This window comes from Geospiza fortis, unplaced genomic scaffold, assembly GCF_000277835.1.
Source record: "Geospiza fortis unplaced genomic scaffold, GeoFor_1.0 scaffold163, whole genome shotgun sequence".
Lineage (NCBI taxonomy): Eukaryota > Metazoa > Chordata > Aves > Passeriformes > Thraupidae > Geospiza > Geospiza fortis.
Window position 1 is genome coordinate 878,738 of NW_005054401.1, and position 18,144 is coordinate 896,881.

Here is an 18,144-nt window from a genome sequence, read left to right on the forward strand (position 1 = left end):
TCTTCATTGGAGTAAAAATTGCATGTGGAAAACGTACTGCAGATGAGAAATAAATATATGAGCTGCTGAAGTAGGTTGATGTTTTCCCTTCATGTTTGTTTCTCTGTGATGGTTAGTATCATGACTGCTCCACTCCACAAGGTTTGCATGGTCCCACTTGTCAAGCCTGTTCGGGTCCTTGTGGATGACCCCTTCCCTCCAGCATGGCACTGTATCAGACAGCTCAGTGTCAGCAAACTTGCCATGGCTGCACTCAGTCCCACTATCCCACAGATCCGGGAAGCTGCATATCAGTTATAGGCATCTGTTCTCTACAAATGGCCTGGTCTGAATTTGGGCATGGTCTGATTGTGTCAACTCCCTTTTATTTCTTTCCCCAGGAAGCGTTTTTACAGGTGCAGTGCACAACTCATGCTTACCCTGGTAGAAATACGTGTGCTCCTGCATTAGGGGGTGTCTTTGGCTGAATCCACAGACCAGTCTTCTGTCTGTGCTTTCACTGCTTGTGCTGGGATTGCTCTTCTTGTGTATAGTAGTGTCACTGCCCCTGGTATCGCATGGGCAGGAGAGACATCAGTGTCATTGTTTATCAAATCAGAGCAGCAGAGCCCAAAGGAATATGGTAGTAATTACAGATTAAGAAGCTGGCTGCTTTAATTTTTTTTCCCCTAAAGACTGCTTTATACTGGTAAGCAACTTACAATTGTATAGTACTTTTCACTAAGGGTTTTTTCTTACCTTGATTGTAGTTTGTGTTGATTTGAGCACCTACTATAGGAAAACACATTATGCTAGTACTGGTTTAGAAGTTGTACTAGGTAAACCTTATCTCAAACTTCTTCATTTTTCACTTGTTTTGTCAGCATCACTGTTTCTGCTGTCTGATCACTTTATGAATGAAACATACAGGTCTCACTAGTACATACACACATGCACACTCTTCCCTGCTTGCACCCTCCCTTTTCCTTTACCTCCACCCACATGCTGCAACCACCTCTTTGGCTGTCAACTTAAATAAATATACAGTAGCTTTATGTTTTCTTGTGTTACTATTTTAACCTTAGACAGCTGCATCGGGCAGCTGATTAATAAATGTTCACTGTTCATTTCCAATGCTGACTTTTTCTGAGATTGAATTAGCTTTAAATGCTTTAGATTGTAAATGTATATGCTTGCCCCTCCCCCGATACCTAAGTATTAGATTATGTTTTGACAACTATATCTCCTTCTTTAGTATGTTTATGAGTTTTTTTTGAAAGCGTTTAGTTCTGGAAACTTAGTGTCATTGTATAAAACTGTAGCTCTGGAATAGAAACCAGAAATCTGCCCTCTTGTGGATAAATCTGTCTGATGTACCTCAGTCACAGTATCTTACCTGAATGAGAACTAAAGGATATTAATTTATTGTCTTTGTGATTCTCATTCTTTAAGCATTTTTTAAGGATAGTTAATGGACTGATAGATAGCAGAGATTTGTGTAATAACAAACAAGAAAAGTAGTTTATTGCAAAATGTAGAAGTTTAAAACTGACTGAGAGACAATGATTCATAAATTTGTGATTCAGGTTTGCTGATTTAAAAGAAAAGAAAATGTCCACTCTTCATCTAAATTATGAATTAGTGAATACATAATTATACTAGTTTAATTTTCTTATGCAGATGAGGAAAGGTCAAGATCATGATGCTGTGGTTATTTCTATATGATGTTATTCAACATATAGGAAACTGAAACTGCTTTTGAAAGTACTTCAATGCTAAATAAAGGTTTCATAATCTAAGCAAAATAAAACAAGACTATTTAAAGTACTTTACTTAATAGAATGTATTTTAAAAAATTATAGATATCTAATATCATAGCTTTTCTTTAAAATTTAATTTTAGTCCACCTTTTGACTTCTTGGAAAATATCAGGTCACTTACATATAATACATTGTTTTAAATCTGAAGTTATAATAAGTTAAAGAATACCCTGGAGAATGAGAAATGAAACATTTAAATGTACATAGGAAACTGCCCAGTACTGAGATTGATTACTTATCTGTGCTTTGCTGCTGAGCCTTTTTGTTTTACTGCATGAACAGATTTTTCCTTTTGTTTTGTTTTTTACTCTTCTCATGCATGCACATGGCAAAGCTTCAGAAAACCTGGTATTTTTTTAGAGAAACGACAGTTTCTCAACCAAGAGGAATGTTTCATAAATGCAGAGCTTGTACCATTATTGATAACCAGTGGTCAGAGTCCTCTTATCATTTAATTGATAGTTAAATGCTGCAATATCTGAAAAAATACAACTGCAGTTTGTTTCTATTTCTTATTTTATTTTTACAGGGTAATTTTTTTTTGTTTGTTTGCTTGGGTTGTTGGTTTTTTTTTTTCCTTTTATGCTTGTAGTTTCTCTTTGCTGGATGTCAATGTCTGTACTTAAATTGTTCCCAACTTACTTTCATCCTCTCTTCCTCCCTTAATTTTGCCTTTGCAGTAAGGGGTAATGTAGATAATTAAAAAAAAAATTTTAAAAAAGGGAAAAGGATAACTTACAAAAATAACACTTTAAATTAGTACATATTAATGATAGCCTAAATTTTTTTTATACTACTTTCCTTGCTAACTTGGCTTGGCTTTTCTATATTAGTGTATATTATGATGATAACTTTTTCCTGCATTATTCTTTAGATATGGTGCCATTTCACTGTTTTTCTTTCACTGAGGGATTCTTTGTGTTGCTTCCTTTGTGCACTGCAGTTCCTTCCTCCCAGTAATGTCTTCTGTGGTATCCATACTTTCTTATAAAGAAACAAGAGCATAAATACCTATATACTAAATTAACAAGACCTCATACATTTATATAGACTGGATTTCTTGTACTCTTTCTGAACTGCTACACTACAGTCTAATGCATTGGTTAAAAGCCTTCCACTGCAGATCTTTGATTTCCTTAATTCAGCTAATATAACTAACAGTTTCATTTTTTTCAGTTAAGGGGTAAAAATATGACACTATTTTTAACAACTACTGAACAATCCTGGCAATGGAAAATTTTTAGACATTGAAAATGATTGTTCTTCTTGACTAGTAGTAAGCTGCTACAATAGTACTTTTAACTCTTTTTATATTTGGGGAATGGAGGTAGGGGAGAAAAACCCCAACAATACTTGTCTGACAGTCAAGCTATTGTTACATGCTGTACTGATGTTTTATATGGAACAACTTACACTGTCTTGAGCTGTCAATCTTTATTCCCCTAACTGCTTGACATTTTAAAATCTTCAAATGAATGGGTTTTCTTATGTTCTCAGTAACATAAAATTTGAGGTGTAGTTTCACTGGATCTTGGTCTCTGCTTCTGCATTTGAATCCTGCCTTGTTTGCCAGTTTTATAAGAGATGCAGTTTTGCCCTCAACATGACAGATGTAGTATTTGGACCCAGATATTACTATGTGGTTTCTTCATGTTGTGTTTGTTTTGTAAACTAATCCCATCAGTTAATCCCATCAGTCTTTCTTTCTCTCTTGTTTACTCTCATCTGGTTATTCATTTCATCATGCTTACAGAAACTTCATAATGTCAGAGATAGAGTTCTTGAATTGCCATGCTTAGCCCCCAGCTGATGCAGGCAACCACATCCTGTCCTTTCTGTAACATCTGTACAATCCATCTTTGGAGTCGTGGTGTTGCTTATCTCTACTAATGTAAGGCTGTTGTAGAAATTGGCAGCTCTGATGGTTAAAAACTCTGTCCTGGTTTTCTTCTTGCTTGCATTTATGTGCCCATTTGTTGTTGTGTTAGCATTGCTCTGTGGCTTTCTTCCTTTGTAGCCTTCTTTGACTGCCTTAGAGAGAGCAACCGCATCCCCTCTTGACCTTTGTTTTGTTAGTTAAACAAACCAGCCCCTTTTACTCTTCTCTTACAAAGAAAGTTTACTTTTCCCCTGCTCACTGCACTTGCTCCACTCTGAGGTCTGGACCTTGCCAGGTTCAGGTTCTTACCATATATCTGTGGAGAAGGTTTCTAATTTTAAGTGTGTGATTTTGGAGGAATTATTCCTGTGTAACGTCTCTATAATTTTCTTTATTATTGCTTGAATTAGGAGTGAACTTGAATTAGGAGTGACAGTTTCTGTGTTAACAGCTTTCTCATGTGATGAGGAAGTGAAAGTGAATAGACTTTTTTTTTCCTTATATTTTATTGTTTCTGTGCTACATAAAAATTTTCAATAATACTGGCTAGTGATATGGCCTTTCCTTTGATGCAGTTTCAGCTGGGAGAAGTCATCAGACATGACATTTTTATAGTAAATACAATTTATCTGTGAAAGGTGTTCTTTAGTTTCTAGGCTTTCAGTGAAAACTTGGATTTTAAAAGTGTTATCTACTGTGGGTTTATTGCTGCAGACTCATTATGAAACTCTTTTAGAGTATTTTCTTTGATTCTTAAAATTTCTTTTTAAGAATTGCTTATTTGTGGAACTAGGCAACCACTGAAATTCTGCATATATTTGTATTCATTTAGGATAAAAAACCTCTTGGGTATTGAGTAGTACTTGAAACCGTTCTGATGGAAGTTTTCTCCTGGATTAAAAAAAAAACAACAAGCACAGCAATCCATAGAGTATCTGTCTGTAGCATTTTCCTTACTGACTATATTTCTGTATTGGCAATGTACTCTATTTTTAATTTAAAAAAAAGTAATTTAGGTCACAATGAGACTGTGGCAGCTGTGGCAAAGGTAGTCATTCACTGTCAGTTCTGTTTAACATCAGTTTTTCGAAGAACATGCAGTTAGGGAAAATCTGAAAAGGTAATTTCACTGGCTGATGAAAACTTTGAGCACAAAAAGCCTTCTAACATTTCTTTTTCTTGTCTTGGAGTCTGTACGTATTCATAAGCAGTGGTGCTTTATATATTGCCGTATGTTGCCACGTTGGTGTGGCATAAGAAAGAATGTTACTAAGAAACATTACTAAGGAAATTATAAGGATCTCTTGATTTGTATGTATTCTATATGCAATTATCAAAACCTATAGGGACCTAGTGGTTTGTATGTATTTTATATGTAATTCTCAAAAATATAGGCTTGTAAAGTAAGTAAATAGTGATTTCAGCATTTCAGTAGATGAAAGAAATGCTTATGTAAGGACTCTACTTTATTTCGGCCTGTCAACACAAATGCCTGTCTGCAACAGGTGACCACATATCAAATTCCTTTAATGTCTTCAGAAAAATCATACCAATTTCACAATATGCTAAGGGATTATAGTGTATAATTTGGAACTGCAGATTTTGGGTTTCTTTTAGCAGTGTGGACTTCCTTATGTTTGGTATCTTTATAATTAGTGAAATCCAAATGAACTTATTCCTTTTTCTTTGTTGAATATAAAATGTGCTGTTTTACAGGAAAGATATGAGCTAATTCAGTGATGGCAAAACTTTGTTTTTTCCCCAAGAGGAGTAATTAGAATTTCTGGTAGTAGTTTGACCAGACAGAGTTAGGTATTGAAGAGATATTGTCAGATCAATTTTGAAATAGCTACTGCTTCTATAATGTACTTAGATTTTGTATTTGTCAATATGTTTGCATCTTTATTTTTGAATCTGTAAATTGCTCCTTTTAGTTTCACTAGTCTCTTAATGAAAATGCCTCCTTCTGCAATACTGGGAAGTGAATGTAACAGCTAATTACTTAAACTGGTTATGCATTAAGTGTGATTACACTTCAGCATGAACTAACAACAGTTAGAAGTTTTGTTACCAGTTTTTCAGTCGGTGTTGAATAACCTGACCAATTTTTTTTTTTTTTATTGCCTTGTCTTGCATCTTTTTTTGATGAAGGGGTTGCTTCTGAGACCAGAAGGAAGCTTGCCCTTTAGTTTGCTAATGCCACTTGTTACTTAGAATCTACACTGTTCTACCCACTCTTGAAAAATTTACTTAATATGCAGCTAAAGGTAGTATGGTCTGTTTCATTTATGTTAATGAATGTAAAATTTTTAAAAAGTAAACGGAGATTTTATTTGGTTTTGTTCTTTTTGTTTTGTGTTTAGTGCTTGGGAGATGGGAAGTAATGATAGCTGGCACCTGAACTGAAATATCTGTGTAGGCACTACTCTCCCAGAACTTCAGGATGAATGGGGATATGCCTCATGTTCCCATCACTACTCTTGCAGGGATTGCTAGTCTTACGGACCGTAAGTACTCTTCTTTTTATCATCTTTACTATATTTTTTTCTACCTCTTTGGTAAATATCTGCATTTTCAAAATTCTAAAAAGTTTTTGTTTTTAAAGTTCTTACAGTTAAATCTGTTTAAAATCAGACTTGTCATTAAATATGTTAGCCTTGTTACTGCTTTAATTGTAAAAGTCTATCCAAAAAAACCCATACATATTTAAGCATAAAGTGAAATGCAAGTTAAAAAAACCCTTAAGGAAACCTGAAACAAAATATAGGAATGCATTATTTGTTTGCAACATCATTTAGTAACATATCTGGGTACCATACAAATAAAGAAAAATATATTAATGATAAAGTACTTCTAAAACATGCATCCCATCATCTTCACTAAAAAGACAGAGACATGGGATTAGACTGATGTGCAACTAATCAAGAGAGTTGTAGAATATACTGAATATACTTTGAAACTAGTTCATTAGTTTTGAGCTGGTTAGTAGGGGCACAAAATGACTGCTAGAATAAAAATAAGCAGCTGGACCTGAGTCTTCTTTCTTTGCTGTTCATCCTGCAAAGGGAGCATGTAAAGTGTGTATGCTGACTTTAAGTATGTCAGGAAGAAAAAATGTAAGGAAAGAAAAATAACTATTGACCTTACAAGCTGATATTGACACAAAACCAAATCATTATAATGTGACCAAAAAATAATTTCTAGTGAAAACTAAGAGGAGATTTATTATTCTATAGTGAGGACCTAGAACAACCATTGCAGTAAGAGCAGCTGGGACAGAGAGGCATCTTGTTTATGTAGTGTAAGAAAGATTTTGTAGCTCAGTTGTCTGTCTGAGGATAATTGGACTCAGTGACCTTAGGTGCTTCTTCTAAGCACTTCTGTTGTTACACTGTTGAAAATTGGAGGCTTTCCAAGAAACATTGGAAGTGTATATCCAGCAATTGAATTTAATTGCTCACAGTAAAAAAGGCAGATGTTTTGGAGGAAAAACCCAGCTCATGTACTTCTGGTATATTCTGAAGTATTGAAGTGAAAGATGCAGGTTGTGTATTTAAATGTGTATCCATGTATGACCATGTCTGTCTAATATCAGACCATCAGGATGCAAATAGTAGGTTTCTGGCTATGGACAGTTTTCCAGAATTAAGTGTTTGCAGGTAAAATTGCTTAACTGGTGGAAATCACTGATAAAATTCTGGTGCAAGAGTTCCTTTAATCACTGAACTGTAATGGACAAGGCCAATTGCTCTGAAAATATGGATGATATGATGCCTGAAGGCAGTAGAGTAGGCTAGCTAAATTGATGCTAAAACATAACCAATATGTTTTGCTGATTTTGCGAATTTTTTCAAGTTTCAGGCACATTCAAGGTAATCTGTTGCAAGTAATGAAAGCTATTGATATTTATATATTACAAACTTTTATTTGAATTGCAATTTATTACTAAGTACAGCAATTATATACATTATAAGGGGTAAAAATGCTGGAATCACCCCACTTTTTCAATTTCAAAATACAAAAGAATCAAAAAATATGTTTCACTTAGATGTTGGGTTTTTTTCTGAAATTGTTTCTAATGGTTCAGTTAAAACCTTGATCTCAGGGATGTGATCAGCCTGGTAACTTGCAGTTACCAGCTGAGAGTAAGCTCAGAGTCAGCCAAGCTGACTCTTACCAAGCCAAGAGTCAGCTTGTTTTCCTGAACCAGCTGAGTTGGCCTTACTCTTTATCTAGCCTTTTGGCCTCTCCTGGCTTAACCTCCTCTGGTCTGTGTAACTCTACGATCATCTGGTCAAACCTTCTTATTTGTACACCCTTGTTATGTCTTAAGATCTAAGAATGCCCTAAGAAATCAAAATGTGCTTATAATCTGATTGAAATAGTGTTTTCACTAAATCTTTTCATAAGATTTCTGAGTAAGTTTTTCTGACTGAATTGACATTTCAATGAACACACCAACCAACAATACTAGGGCTGTCTTGAGAAGATGGTTTACATAAGAATAAATACAAAAAGAGAAGAATCAACTGAGAATTTAACTAGTGCGTCTAATTGATTGTTGGGTTGTTTGCTTTTTCTGATGAGTTGGTTTTTTTTGGTTTTTCTTTAAAGACTTTATTATAAAGTGGTAACACTGATTAAGTATTGAGATCAGAGTAGAAAACTGAAATCCTCAATGCCCTTACAGCACTTTTTTTTTTATCCATGCTTTTGTCTCCAGGAGAAAGGTGCCATAACGTAATAAAGAGCTTAATATTCTGGAGTGTTTAGATAGTCCAGTTATGGTTATGTCAATGGAGATGTGTGAATTTAAGAATTTAAGAATTTGTGTGAATTTAAGAATTAAAAAAATTCAGAAGTGTTCCCTGTGTTTTAAATCATCGTTGTGTTTTCTTTCTTAATCTCGTAAGAGAGTAAGGGGATGTCCACATTTGTGTGTTTGTGTCTCATGAAATGATTCCTCTTTTCTACTAACAGTTTTGAACCAGCTGCCTCTTCCATCACCTTTACCTGCTACCACAACAAAAAGCCTGCTTTTCAATGGACGGATAGCTGAAGAGGTGAACTGCCTTCTGGCTTGCAGGGATGAAAATCTGGTTTCACAGCTTGTCCACAGTCTCAATCAGGTGTCAACAGATCACATGTATGTATTTTGAACTTCTACATCAGATCGCCATCCTTACTCCTTGAAATGAAAATTTACTGGATTGAGAAGGATGTTTGTGAGAATATGAAAATTAGAATATGCAGGACTTTCCTTAGGTTTGCTTAGTAAGTGGCTGCAATATAAGAGTCAGATGTTTCATTCAGACAATGTTAATAATTGTCCATCAGCCCTTACACCTAACTGTGGAGTTATTTTACAGATCTAACACTTATTCCCTTCTTGGTAGGTTAGAGTGCAGACTTTGTGGTGTTGATTGGGTAATACTAATTTGCATTCAGTATTAGTCACTAACACACATAGACAAATTGCATACCCAAGAAAATTTTTGACTTCTGATTAGGTATTGAACTTAAGTAGTTTTAACAATTGAGCCATCAAGTATGCTAATGTGTTCTCTTTTTGTTATTTTTTTTTATTTCTCTCTGGTGTCCCTTGAATTGTTTTATTTTGGCAACACTGTCGTTTCCTCACTTGTTTTGTTCAAATGGAAGTAGCTTTTAAAAGTCCTCAAAGCATACAAGAAGTGAGTGCACAGATGCATTTATAGAAAATCCATTGCATTTCTTTATGGTTCAGAGGGAATCCTGTGATCTCAAAGATAAGCCAATTTCCTCTTTTCAAAATGAAAAGATTTTCAAAACATTGGGTTGAAACCTGAACATTACACAGTTGAAACCTGAATGTTATGCATTCATACATATGTTATTTTCACTCCTACAGTAATATGCTTTTGGTGTTATGCCAAAGTGTTCTTTTGTAGAGAAGACCACAGTATAAAAATGGGCCTAAGAAACTTCTTATGAGAATCTTAAACTGACAGCCACATATATGTAAGAGCTTTGTAACAGAAGATAATTGGGAGGACTTGCAGGAATATTTCTTCCTTAAGGAAGAGGGTGAAAAAAACTAGAGGCAGGAAGCAGTGCTTTGCAGACTTGATTTTTCCTATATTTTAACAGTAAATTGTCTTCTTTCATTTTGGTTTTGGTTTTTTTTTTTGTTTTTTTGGTTTTTGTTTTTTTTTTTACTTGACTCATAGTTTCTTATAATTTGAAAATGCATTTGCCTCTTTATTTGCTTACTTCCACAATTCCAGAGAGTTGAAAGATAACCTTGGCAGTGATGATCCAGAAGGAGATATACCAGTCTTGCTGCAGGCTATTCTGGCAAGGAATCCTAATGTTTTCAGGGAGAAAAGCATGCAAAACAGATACGGGGTACAAAGCGGTAAGGATTTTTGATTATCTATTGATTAATTTTATCTTGTTCTGTAAATCTAGGGGACTGATACTAACCACAAATATATATGGAGCACAGCGGTCATATTTATGCCTTGCTGTATGTTTGATAGTGATTTAAAGCTATGTACCTTAGCATCTTCTAAGAGCAATTGTATAGTAAAAAGATGGAAAATAAAGGCTACTGGGTATTATTCTAAAAAATGTTTCATTTCACCTCAAAGTGTAATCTCTAGAATAAGTAATTGGATTTTATTTTGAAACAATTTTATTTTGAATTTTTTATGCCTTTATATGTTCATATGTTCATCTTGGTAACTAATTGAAGTTGAAAACATATCTGTTGATCTTACTGAAAATCTATATGATTATAGTGTATCATTGCAGTGAGAGTTCTTAACCATTCTGGAGTAAGGAATAAGGTTGAATGAGGCATCCTTAATAGCTCCTCCCTGCCACTCCTTATGCTAGTAACTTGTGGTGCCCTGATAGCTCTAAGCTATTTATGCATTTTGGGAGACTAAAAACTTATGCATCTTTCCATAAATGTCAATTACTTCAATAATTTTTTTACATTTATGCAAGAACTCAAGTGCACTTCTGTGTGTAAAAGGAAAAAACTTCACACATGCACTTTTTAATAAGAATATGTATCTAACTGAAAAATCACTTGTTGTTGAGCCATCCTAGTTAAAGCATGTATGCTGCTGTAATACAGTTTAGTTGTACAAGAATTTTTATGTAACTTGTAACCTGAGTTATGATTTTATGAAGTGCATTCTTTTCCATTTGGTAGGATTGCTAAAATGGATTTATGAATATCACTTTTTTACAAGAAGAAAAATTGTTGTAAGACTGGGAGTAATATGTAGGAAATCTCATTCTAGTAATGTTTCTACAAGGATGGTGTTTTCTGTGCTATGTAGTAATAAGACAACAATGTAAAAAGGAAAGGATACTGTAGTGCTAATGGCCACAGACTAATTTCAAATCCATTTCAGACTCAGTGTTTGGGGCTTGTTTTTACTTCTTTTTCATTACATCATTATCACATATACAGGTACCTGTCTGGAAGCTTTGGAAAACCTATTTTTTTGTTTTTGGGGAGTGTTTAATTTACTTTTTTCCCTTTCTTTTTTTCTGTTACATTACCTGGACTGGGCCTTCCATGTCTTGCCCCTGCCCCTGCCATCCAGAAGAGAGATAGAGAAGTGAGAGCTTTGCATCATAGATTTAAATTAATTAGGGGATTTTTTTAAATTGCATTAGAAAGTTAATTATATGTTTTCTGTCATTCTTTTAACCCAGAAACTACACATTTGTGATTCAAAGCATATTTTAAATTAGGGAGGAGAAAACAAATAGATATATTTTTTAAGTCCTTAAAAAGAGCACTCTGTACTTTAACCACAAAATTTAAACTTGGTCTGTATAGTTGTCTTGGTTTATGGCAAACTGGGGAGAAAACCTCTAAAGGGGTTCCTTTAGAAAGCTGATTTAAGTGGCCCCTCTTCTAACTGGTTTGGGAAAAGATTTCTTTGGAGAAGAGTAGAAAAAACCTGTTTATTTAGCAGGTAAAATATTCACTAGCATAAAATACGAACAATATTAAACAATAAAATTTCTTGCCACTTTGAAGAAATGACAAACTCAGAAAGCCCCCTTCATGGACTGTAGCTTGGCTTGCTTTGTTTTTTATTAGTCTTTCTGGCAGTGGATCCAGTGTCCTAGGCCCTGGTGGGCTACAGGCATGAGCTCCCAGTGCTCTTTTGGGTTTTTAGTCTAGAGGAGGTTTGAACAGTTCTAAGAAAAAGAAAAACTCAGTCTAGGGAACTTTTATGCCTTACCTAGATAAAAACTGACTGAAAGCAAAGGAGAGCTCTGTCTTGCTGTCTGTTTGTGTTGCAGGTAGCATAGTCTAGGAAAGAGGGATGCAGGGGAGCAAGTGCAGTTTCTGATAACAAACTGTGCTTCTTTTCTCTCCTCTTTTGCTCTCAGAATCAGTCTTAAAGGTGCAAAACTTATTTCTGGGCTAAACAGATGAATGGGGATACAAGCATCATAAAGTCACTGTAGGATATTCTATTCCTTATCTCCATATTGTTAACTTACTACTAAAACTAGCATATATTCTAACTTTATAATCACATACATTATACAATACATATAAATATATATATATAGTATGCAGCTATATCTAGACAATGGCAGTAATATTTAGTAAACAGTGATATTTACATATGGTTCTTCCTTAATAATCAGGTCTCCCTGAGGTACACATTGTGTTGTTTCATCTTTCTGAATTATCTACTATGTGTAACTTGGTTTTTTGAGCAAAGATATCTATGACTGGGGTTTTTTTGTACTTGAGGCAGAACTGATCTTAATTGTCCTCTCTAACAAACCTCTGACATGCATTACTGGGACTTTGTTTCTGTCTACTATATGCAGGGGCTCAGATTGGGCAGGGCCTGCTTGGTTTGTGGAACGTCAAGTATTAACTAATTAGGTGGCCTTTGCTAGATGCTGCTTTTAATTTTTGGAAGATCTTTTACTCAATGTTTTTTAGGTGGTTTTAACAGTCTATTGTACTTTATTTTGCTGGCAGCTGGTGCGTGGTAGGGAGTATGGTAAACTCACTTAATGCCATGTTTTTTAGTCTAGGTGTTGATAAGGCTGTTTTTGAAAAGAGTCCTGTTGTCTGATTTAATTTTTTAGGCGTACTATGCCTTTAAAATATTTGTTTCTTAAGGCTTAGAATGTGTTACAGGCTGTAGCATGAGGCACAGGGTAGGTGTCCAGCCATCCTGTAGTGGCTTTTATTATTGTGATCACATAGTGCTTACCTTGGCATGTCTGGGGCAGTGTGATGTAGTTAATTTGCCAGGCCTGCCCATACTTCTATTTGGACTACTGCCTACCATATTATAGGGGTTTTAGCTGCTTGGTTTGTTTGATCACAGCGTATGTCTTATAGTCATAAATAACTTGAGAAATACTGTCTATGGTTAAATTTACTCCTTGGTCTTGTGCCTACTTATAAGTGGCATCTTTACTTTGATGACTTGAGGCATCATTAGCCTATTTAACTAGGAACAACTCTCTCTTGTGTTACTAATTTAAGTCTATTTTTGACACTTGTATTTTTGCAGCCTGATTTACCTGTTGATTGTTTTGGTACTCCTCATTAGCTTTACTCTTGGGGACATGGGCATTTACATGGCAGACTTTTATAGGTAGTTTCTCTATTTTGGTAGTAATGTCTTTCTACTCTATAGTAGCCTAAATTGGTTTTCTTTTACGCTGTTAATTGGCTTTTTTTTCTAGCTATCCCCACAGAGCATTGGCTACTTCTGTGAATTAGTGTAGAGGTAGAGCTTTGGCTATTTCTCTCTTTTAGCAGTGTCTAGGGCTAGCTGAATGGCTTTGAGTTTAGTGAGTTGGCTTGATCGACCTTTTCCTTGAGTAGATTTTGTGACTTGTTGTGCTGGGTTCTATACAGCCACTTTTTAATTTCGTTTCATCCCTACAATATGACAGGAACTATTGTAAAAAGAGCGTAACGTGTCTCTTCTGCTGGCGGTTGTATGGTGGAGCTTCTTTAGCCTGTGTCATTTCTTGTTTCTCTTCATTAGTGAGACTAAAGTTTTCACTTTTTTAGACCAATTTGTAATGATCTCTCAAATCCCAGGGTGATTTAGGTTTCTAATATTGGCGTGCTGTATGATTAGAGCACTATACTTGTTCTGTATGGTTTTGGTAGCATGGTGGATAGAGGTGACTTCTGTTTTGAACATCTACCTTAGCACTGGTAGTTGGGGAGTCAGGAACTGTGCTTTAGTGCCAATTACTTTTGAGGCAGTTTGGACTCTGCTGTAGGCGGCTAAAATTTTTTGCTTTTTTGGAGTGTAGTTGCCTTTAGACCCTCTGTGGCTTCGAGTTTAAAATCTTAGTGGTTAATTTTCAGCCACACTAGGCACTTTCTGCTAAAGGCTCTAGGGCAGACCATGGCTTCCAGCTGTAGAGTAGAGCATGTTCTTTATAGCTGGTCTTGTCTTGACTGGGCGAAGGGCTATTGCATGAGCAATTTTCAGCTTGATCTGGGTGAAGGCCTGTTGTTGTTTAGGGCTCCACTGGAAAGCCCTAAGTTCTTCTTGCAGGTGACCAGGTAGAGAGGGCTTACAATCTGGTTGTGCTTAGGAATATGCATTCTCTAAAAACTTAGGGTACTTAAGAAAGCTTGTGTTTCTTTTTTGTTGGTGAAGACATTGCTGTGATCTTGTTGATGACATTGGTGGGAATTTGACACAGTTTATCTTGCTACTTTACTCTCAGGAACTGGATCTCTTGAGCAGGTCCCTTAACTTCGCTTTTTTTGACAGTGAAACTGGCTTTTAGAAGAATTTGAATTATTTTTTTCTTCTTTTTCAAACATTTCTGCTGCTGTGCTCTCCTGCACAGTGATGCCATCAATGTATTGCAGATGTTCTGGAGCTTTACCCTTTTCTAGTGTGGCTTGGATCAGTCCATGGCAGATGGTGGGACTGTGCTTTCACCCCTGAGGCAGTCGGTTCTAGGTGTACTGCATTCCCTTTTACGTGAAGATAAACTGAGGCCTGCATTCTGTTGTTAAAAGAATGGAGAAAATAGTGGCATACCATTTCACTGCCTTGGACTCCAGCTCGTACTGGAGCTCTAATGTGTCTGGCATAGTAGTACTCAATTGTGGAGTCACTTAGTTTAAGGTATGATAGTTCACAGTCAGTCTCCATTCTCCTTCAGGTTTGCATATAGGTCAAATGAGGTGTTGAAGGGTGAGTGGGTTTTTGCTGATCACTCTTTGGCTCTTTAGCTTACAGATTATCTTATGGATGGGAATCACATAGTTGTTCTGTACTGCCAGTGGTGCACTATCGAAGTGACAATTGGTACTCACTGCTCTTCCCCCTTCAGAGGTCTTATTGCAGCTGCATTTTCTGATAGTCCAGGCAAGGTGTTCAGTTGTTTGATGCTCTCTGCTTAATAGCTGCTATTTTAAACGCCCACCTGAGTCCCTTTGGGTTTTTGAAATACTCACTTTGGAGGAAATCTTTGTGTAAAATGCATGGAACTTTTGGGCTGGTCACAGTAGTGTGTTTCTTCCACTCATTTCCAGTCAGGCTTATATTAGCTTCTACTAAAGTACAGTCTTGTGACACTCCTGTCACACCAGCAATAGAAATAGATTTTGCTCCCACGTGTCTCAATGGGATTAATGTGCACTGTGCCCTAGCGTCGACTAAGGCTTCATATTTTTGTGGTTTTCATGTGCTAGGCCAATGAATTCGCACAGTCTAAAAAATATGGTTTTCTCCACTCTGTACCTGGCTAAAGGCAGGGCCCCTCTAAGCTTGGTTATCCTTTTTTCCTCGAGTGTGTCTTGGAGGTTTTTAAGGGGATTAGACGTGTCATTATCATCATACCTGGTAGTTCGGCTACAGACTACTGGAGCTGCTTCCTTTTTGGTGGAACTTCTTCTCTGGGTCTTGCTGTCTTTTAATTTAAGCACCAATTGTGCCAGAGCAGTAGTAGATTTTCCATTCTATCTCCTCATGTTTTCTCCACAATCACGTGGGAAAAACCACAGCTCAGCTCGTGTGGTGTCGCTTTTCTCCCTATCTGGGGGACGTCTGGATTTGATACTAGAGCTTCTGATCTGTACTGCTGTGATTTGGAGAAAGCTCTCTTTCATTTCTTCTCTAATCTCTTCTCTGAGTTTCTCATGATTCTCCTCTATCTTATCTTCTAATTTCTGCAGACATGTTTTCACAGCTGCGATTCTGGCGTGTGTTGGGTCATGTACAGCATCTGCATATGCTCAGAGCTTCTTTGCCATATCAAGCACAGTCTCCTCCCTGTTATCCCACTTCATTATTGCTAAAGCAGGAGCATATTTTTGTAGCCTAAGTTGTATAAGTTTTTGGCACATCGCAGATGTACATGGTACTGAGTCTGGATTTATAGTGTTTAGGTCATCTGAGAAAACCATTTTTGTCACTGCCATTTTTCTCAAGCATTGAATCCCTTGTTCTGTGGTCTTCCACTAGGTTTGCTGCATATAGAGATTGTCTTTATGCAGCTATCTTTGTGCCCAGAGGTTAGCCCCCCTCATCATTCCTTGGTCGATGACAGGATCATGTGACAGGGATCCCAAATGCCTCACTTCAGTACTGTCCAGCATTGTAGCCTAGTCTGCAGCATCCCAGAGACGGACTAACCAACTAATTATACATTCATCAGGTCATTGTGTGTAATCTTTTCTTAGGCTATGAAGGTTCTTCGGGGAAAAAGACTCAATAGTGACTTTTGATCTTGAGTCAGTTGCTTTGACTTCTGATTTTGTGTCAGTAGCTTTGACTCTGACTGCTGTGTCAGGAATTGGCATTGAGGGTCCTTCCCCCAGATCATCATCATCAATCACTGCCTGATCAGTTTTGCTTGTGTGCTTCTTTCCTGCGGCAACTACCAGTGGCTTAGGCTCACTGTCTGGTTTAGCTGCGGACTTAGGCTCACTGTCTGGTTTAGCTACAGCCTGAGTAGCTGGGGGGTTGGCTGCAAGCCTGAGTGACTGGGGTAGCTGCTGATTTATCTCCCTGCCCTCCTGCCTGTATCTGCTGCCCTGCTGTATCTATTAGCATGCGATAAGCATAGGCCAGGACCCAGCTTACTGCGATGATCTTTTTTTCCTTCGAGTCATTATGGCAGTTCTCATCCAGATATTTCCCCACCTCATCTGGGTTCTGAATTTGTTCACGTGAAAATTCTTAGGCTGGGCGATCCGAAAATTCCTTCAGGATTGGACCCATTCTCTCCTATTTTCTACACCTGGATCTGCTTCTAGGTCAGGGGTCTCATTAACTCCTCTGGACATCTCAGCCCCCATTCTAGAGGAGCTGTAGACTGTATAGAAGAAGCTTACTAGGTTAAATACTAGGAAGGTGGTCCCTTTAACATTCAAAGGAAACTGAACATTCTGAAAAAGTGAGTTAAGAGATTGAAAGGAGAAGAAGGAAAGAGAAGGCTGAAAAGCCTCATCCCCTGCTCTTCTAATAAACCGGGTGCAATTACCAATGAACTCCCAAAACATGCTACTGGAACTAGAATGCAGGGTAAGATGAAGAAACCGTAGTTGTCTTAAATAGACTCTAGTGTCGTAGTAAACTCCCTATAAATCATTATCACCAAGCCCAGCACAATAGCTATTCTAATCCATGCCCCTCTATTGCAAAAACTGTGTGTTAGGGACAGTACCAGAGCTATTTCCAGGTAAGAAAATAAGCCTAGGGACTAGAAAGGTATTAAAACTTTAAAAAGCCTGGGGACCAGAAACAAGTAAAGGTTCCACCCAGAGAGGCATCATGAATTCAAGCAACATAGCTACTGATTACTTTATCCCGATACAGTGTAAGTGCAACTAAAATGCAGCCAGTACAGGCTTTTTCCACTTTCTCAAGCCTCACTTTGGGTGCCAAAAAGATGTACTTGCCCTGGTTTAGGGCAAATTTGAGAGAAAACCTCTAAAGGGGCTCCTTTAGAAAGCAGATTCAAGGGGATCTCCTGCCCAGCTGGTTTTGGAAAATACTTCTTTGGAGAAAAGTGGAAAAAACCTGTTTATTTAACATGCAAAGCATTCACCAGCACAAAAAATGAACAGTATTATACAATATAACCTCTTGCTGCTCTGAAGAGATGACAAACTCTGAAAGTTCCCTTCGTGGGCTGTAGCTCAGTTCACTCAGTCTCTTGTGAGTCCCTGCCATGCTGGAATGCAGCGTCCTAGGCCCTGGTGGGCCACAGGGGTGAGCTCCTGGTGCCGTTCTGAGTGTTCACTCTGGAGTAGGTTTGAACAGTTCCAAGAAAAAGAAGTCACAGTCCAGGTACTTCTCTGCATCAGCTAGCTAAAAACTGACTAAAAGCAAAGGAGAGCTCTGTCCAGCTGTCTGTCCATGCTGCAGAAAACACAGTCCAGGAGAAGGATGCAGGGGAGCAAAGTGCAGTTTCTGATAACAAACTCTGTGC

General features: G+C 37.1%; 1 protein-coding gene across 1 annotated transcript in view; it reads left to right on the forward strand.

Moving 5' to 3' along the window:
• The first annotated feature begins 6,121 nt into the window (after nt 1-6,121).
• Nucleotides 6,122-18,144, forward strand: part of NIPBL (NIPBL cohesin loading factor) — a 98,560-nt gene continuing 86,537 nt past the window's right edge. Inside the window, exons 1-3 of the mRNA XM_031061139.1 lie at nt 6,122-6,185; nt 8,659-8,824; nt 9,945-10,075. Of these exons, the coding sequence (XP_030916999.1) occupies nt 6,122-6,185; nt 8,659-8,824; nt 9,945-10,075 (361 nt within the window). The remainder of the gene's footprint in view (nt 6,186-8,658; nt 8,825-9,944; nt 10,076-18,144) is intronic.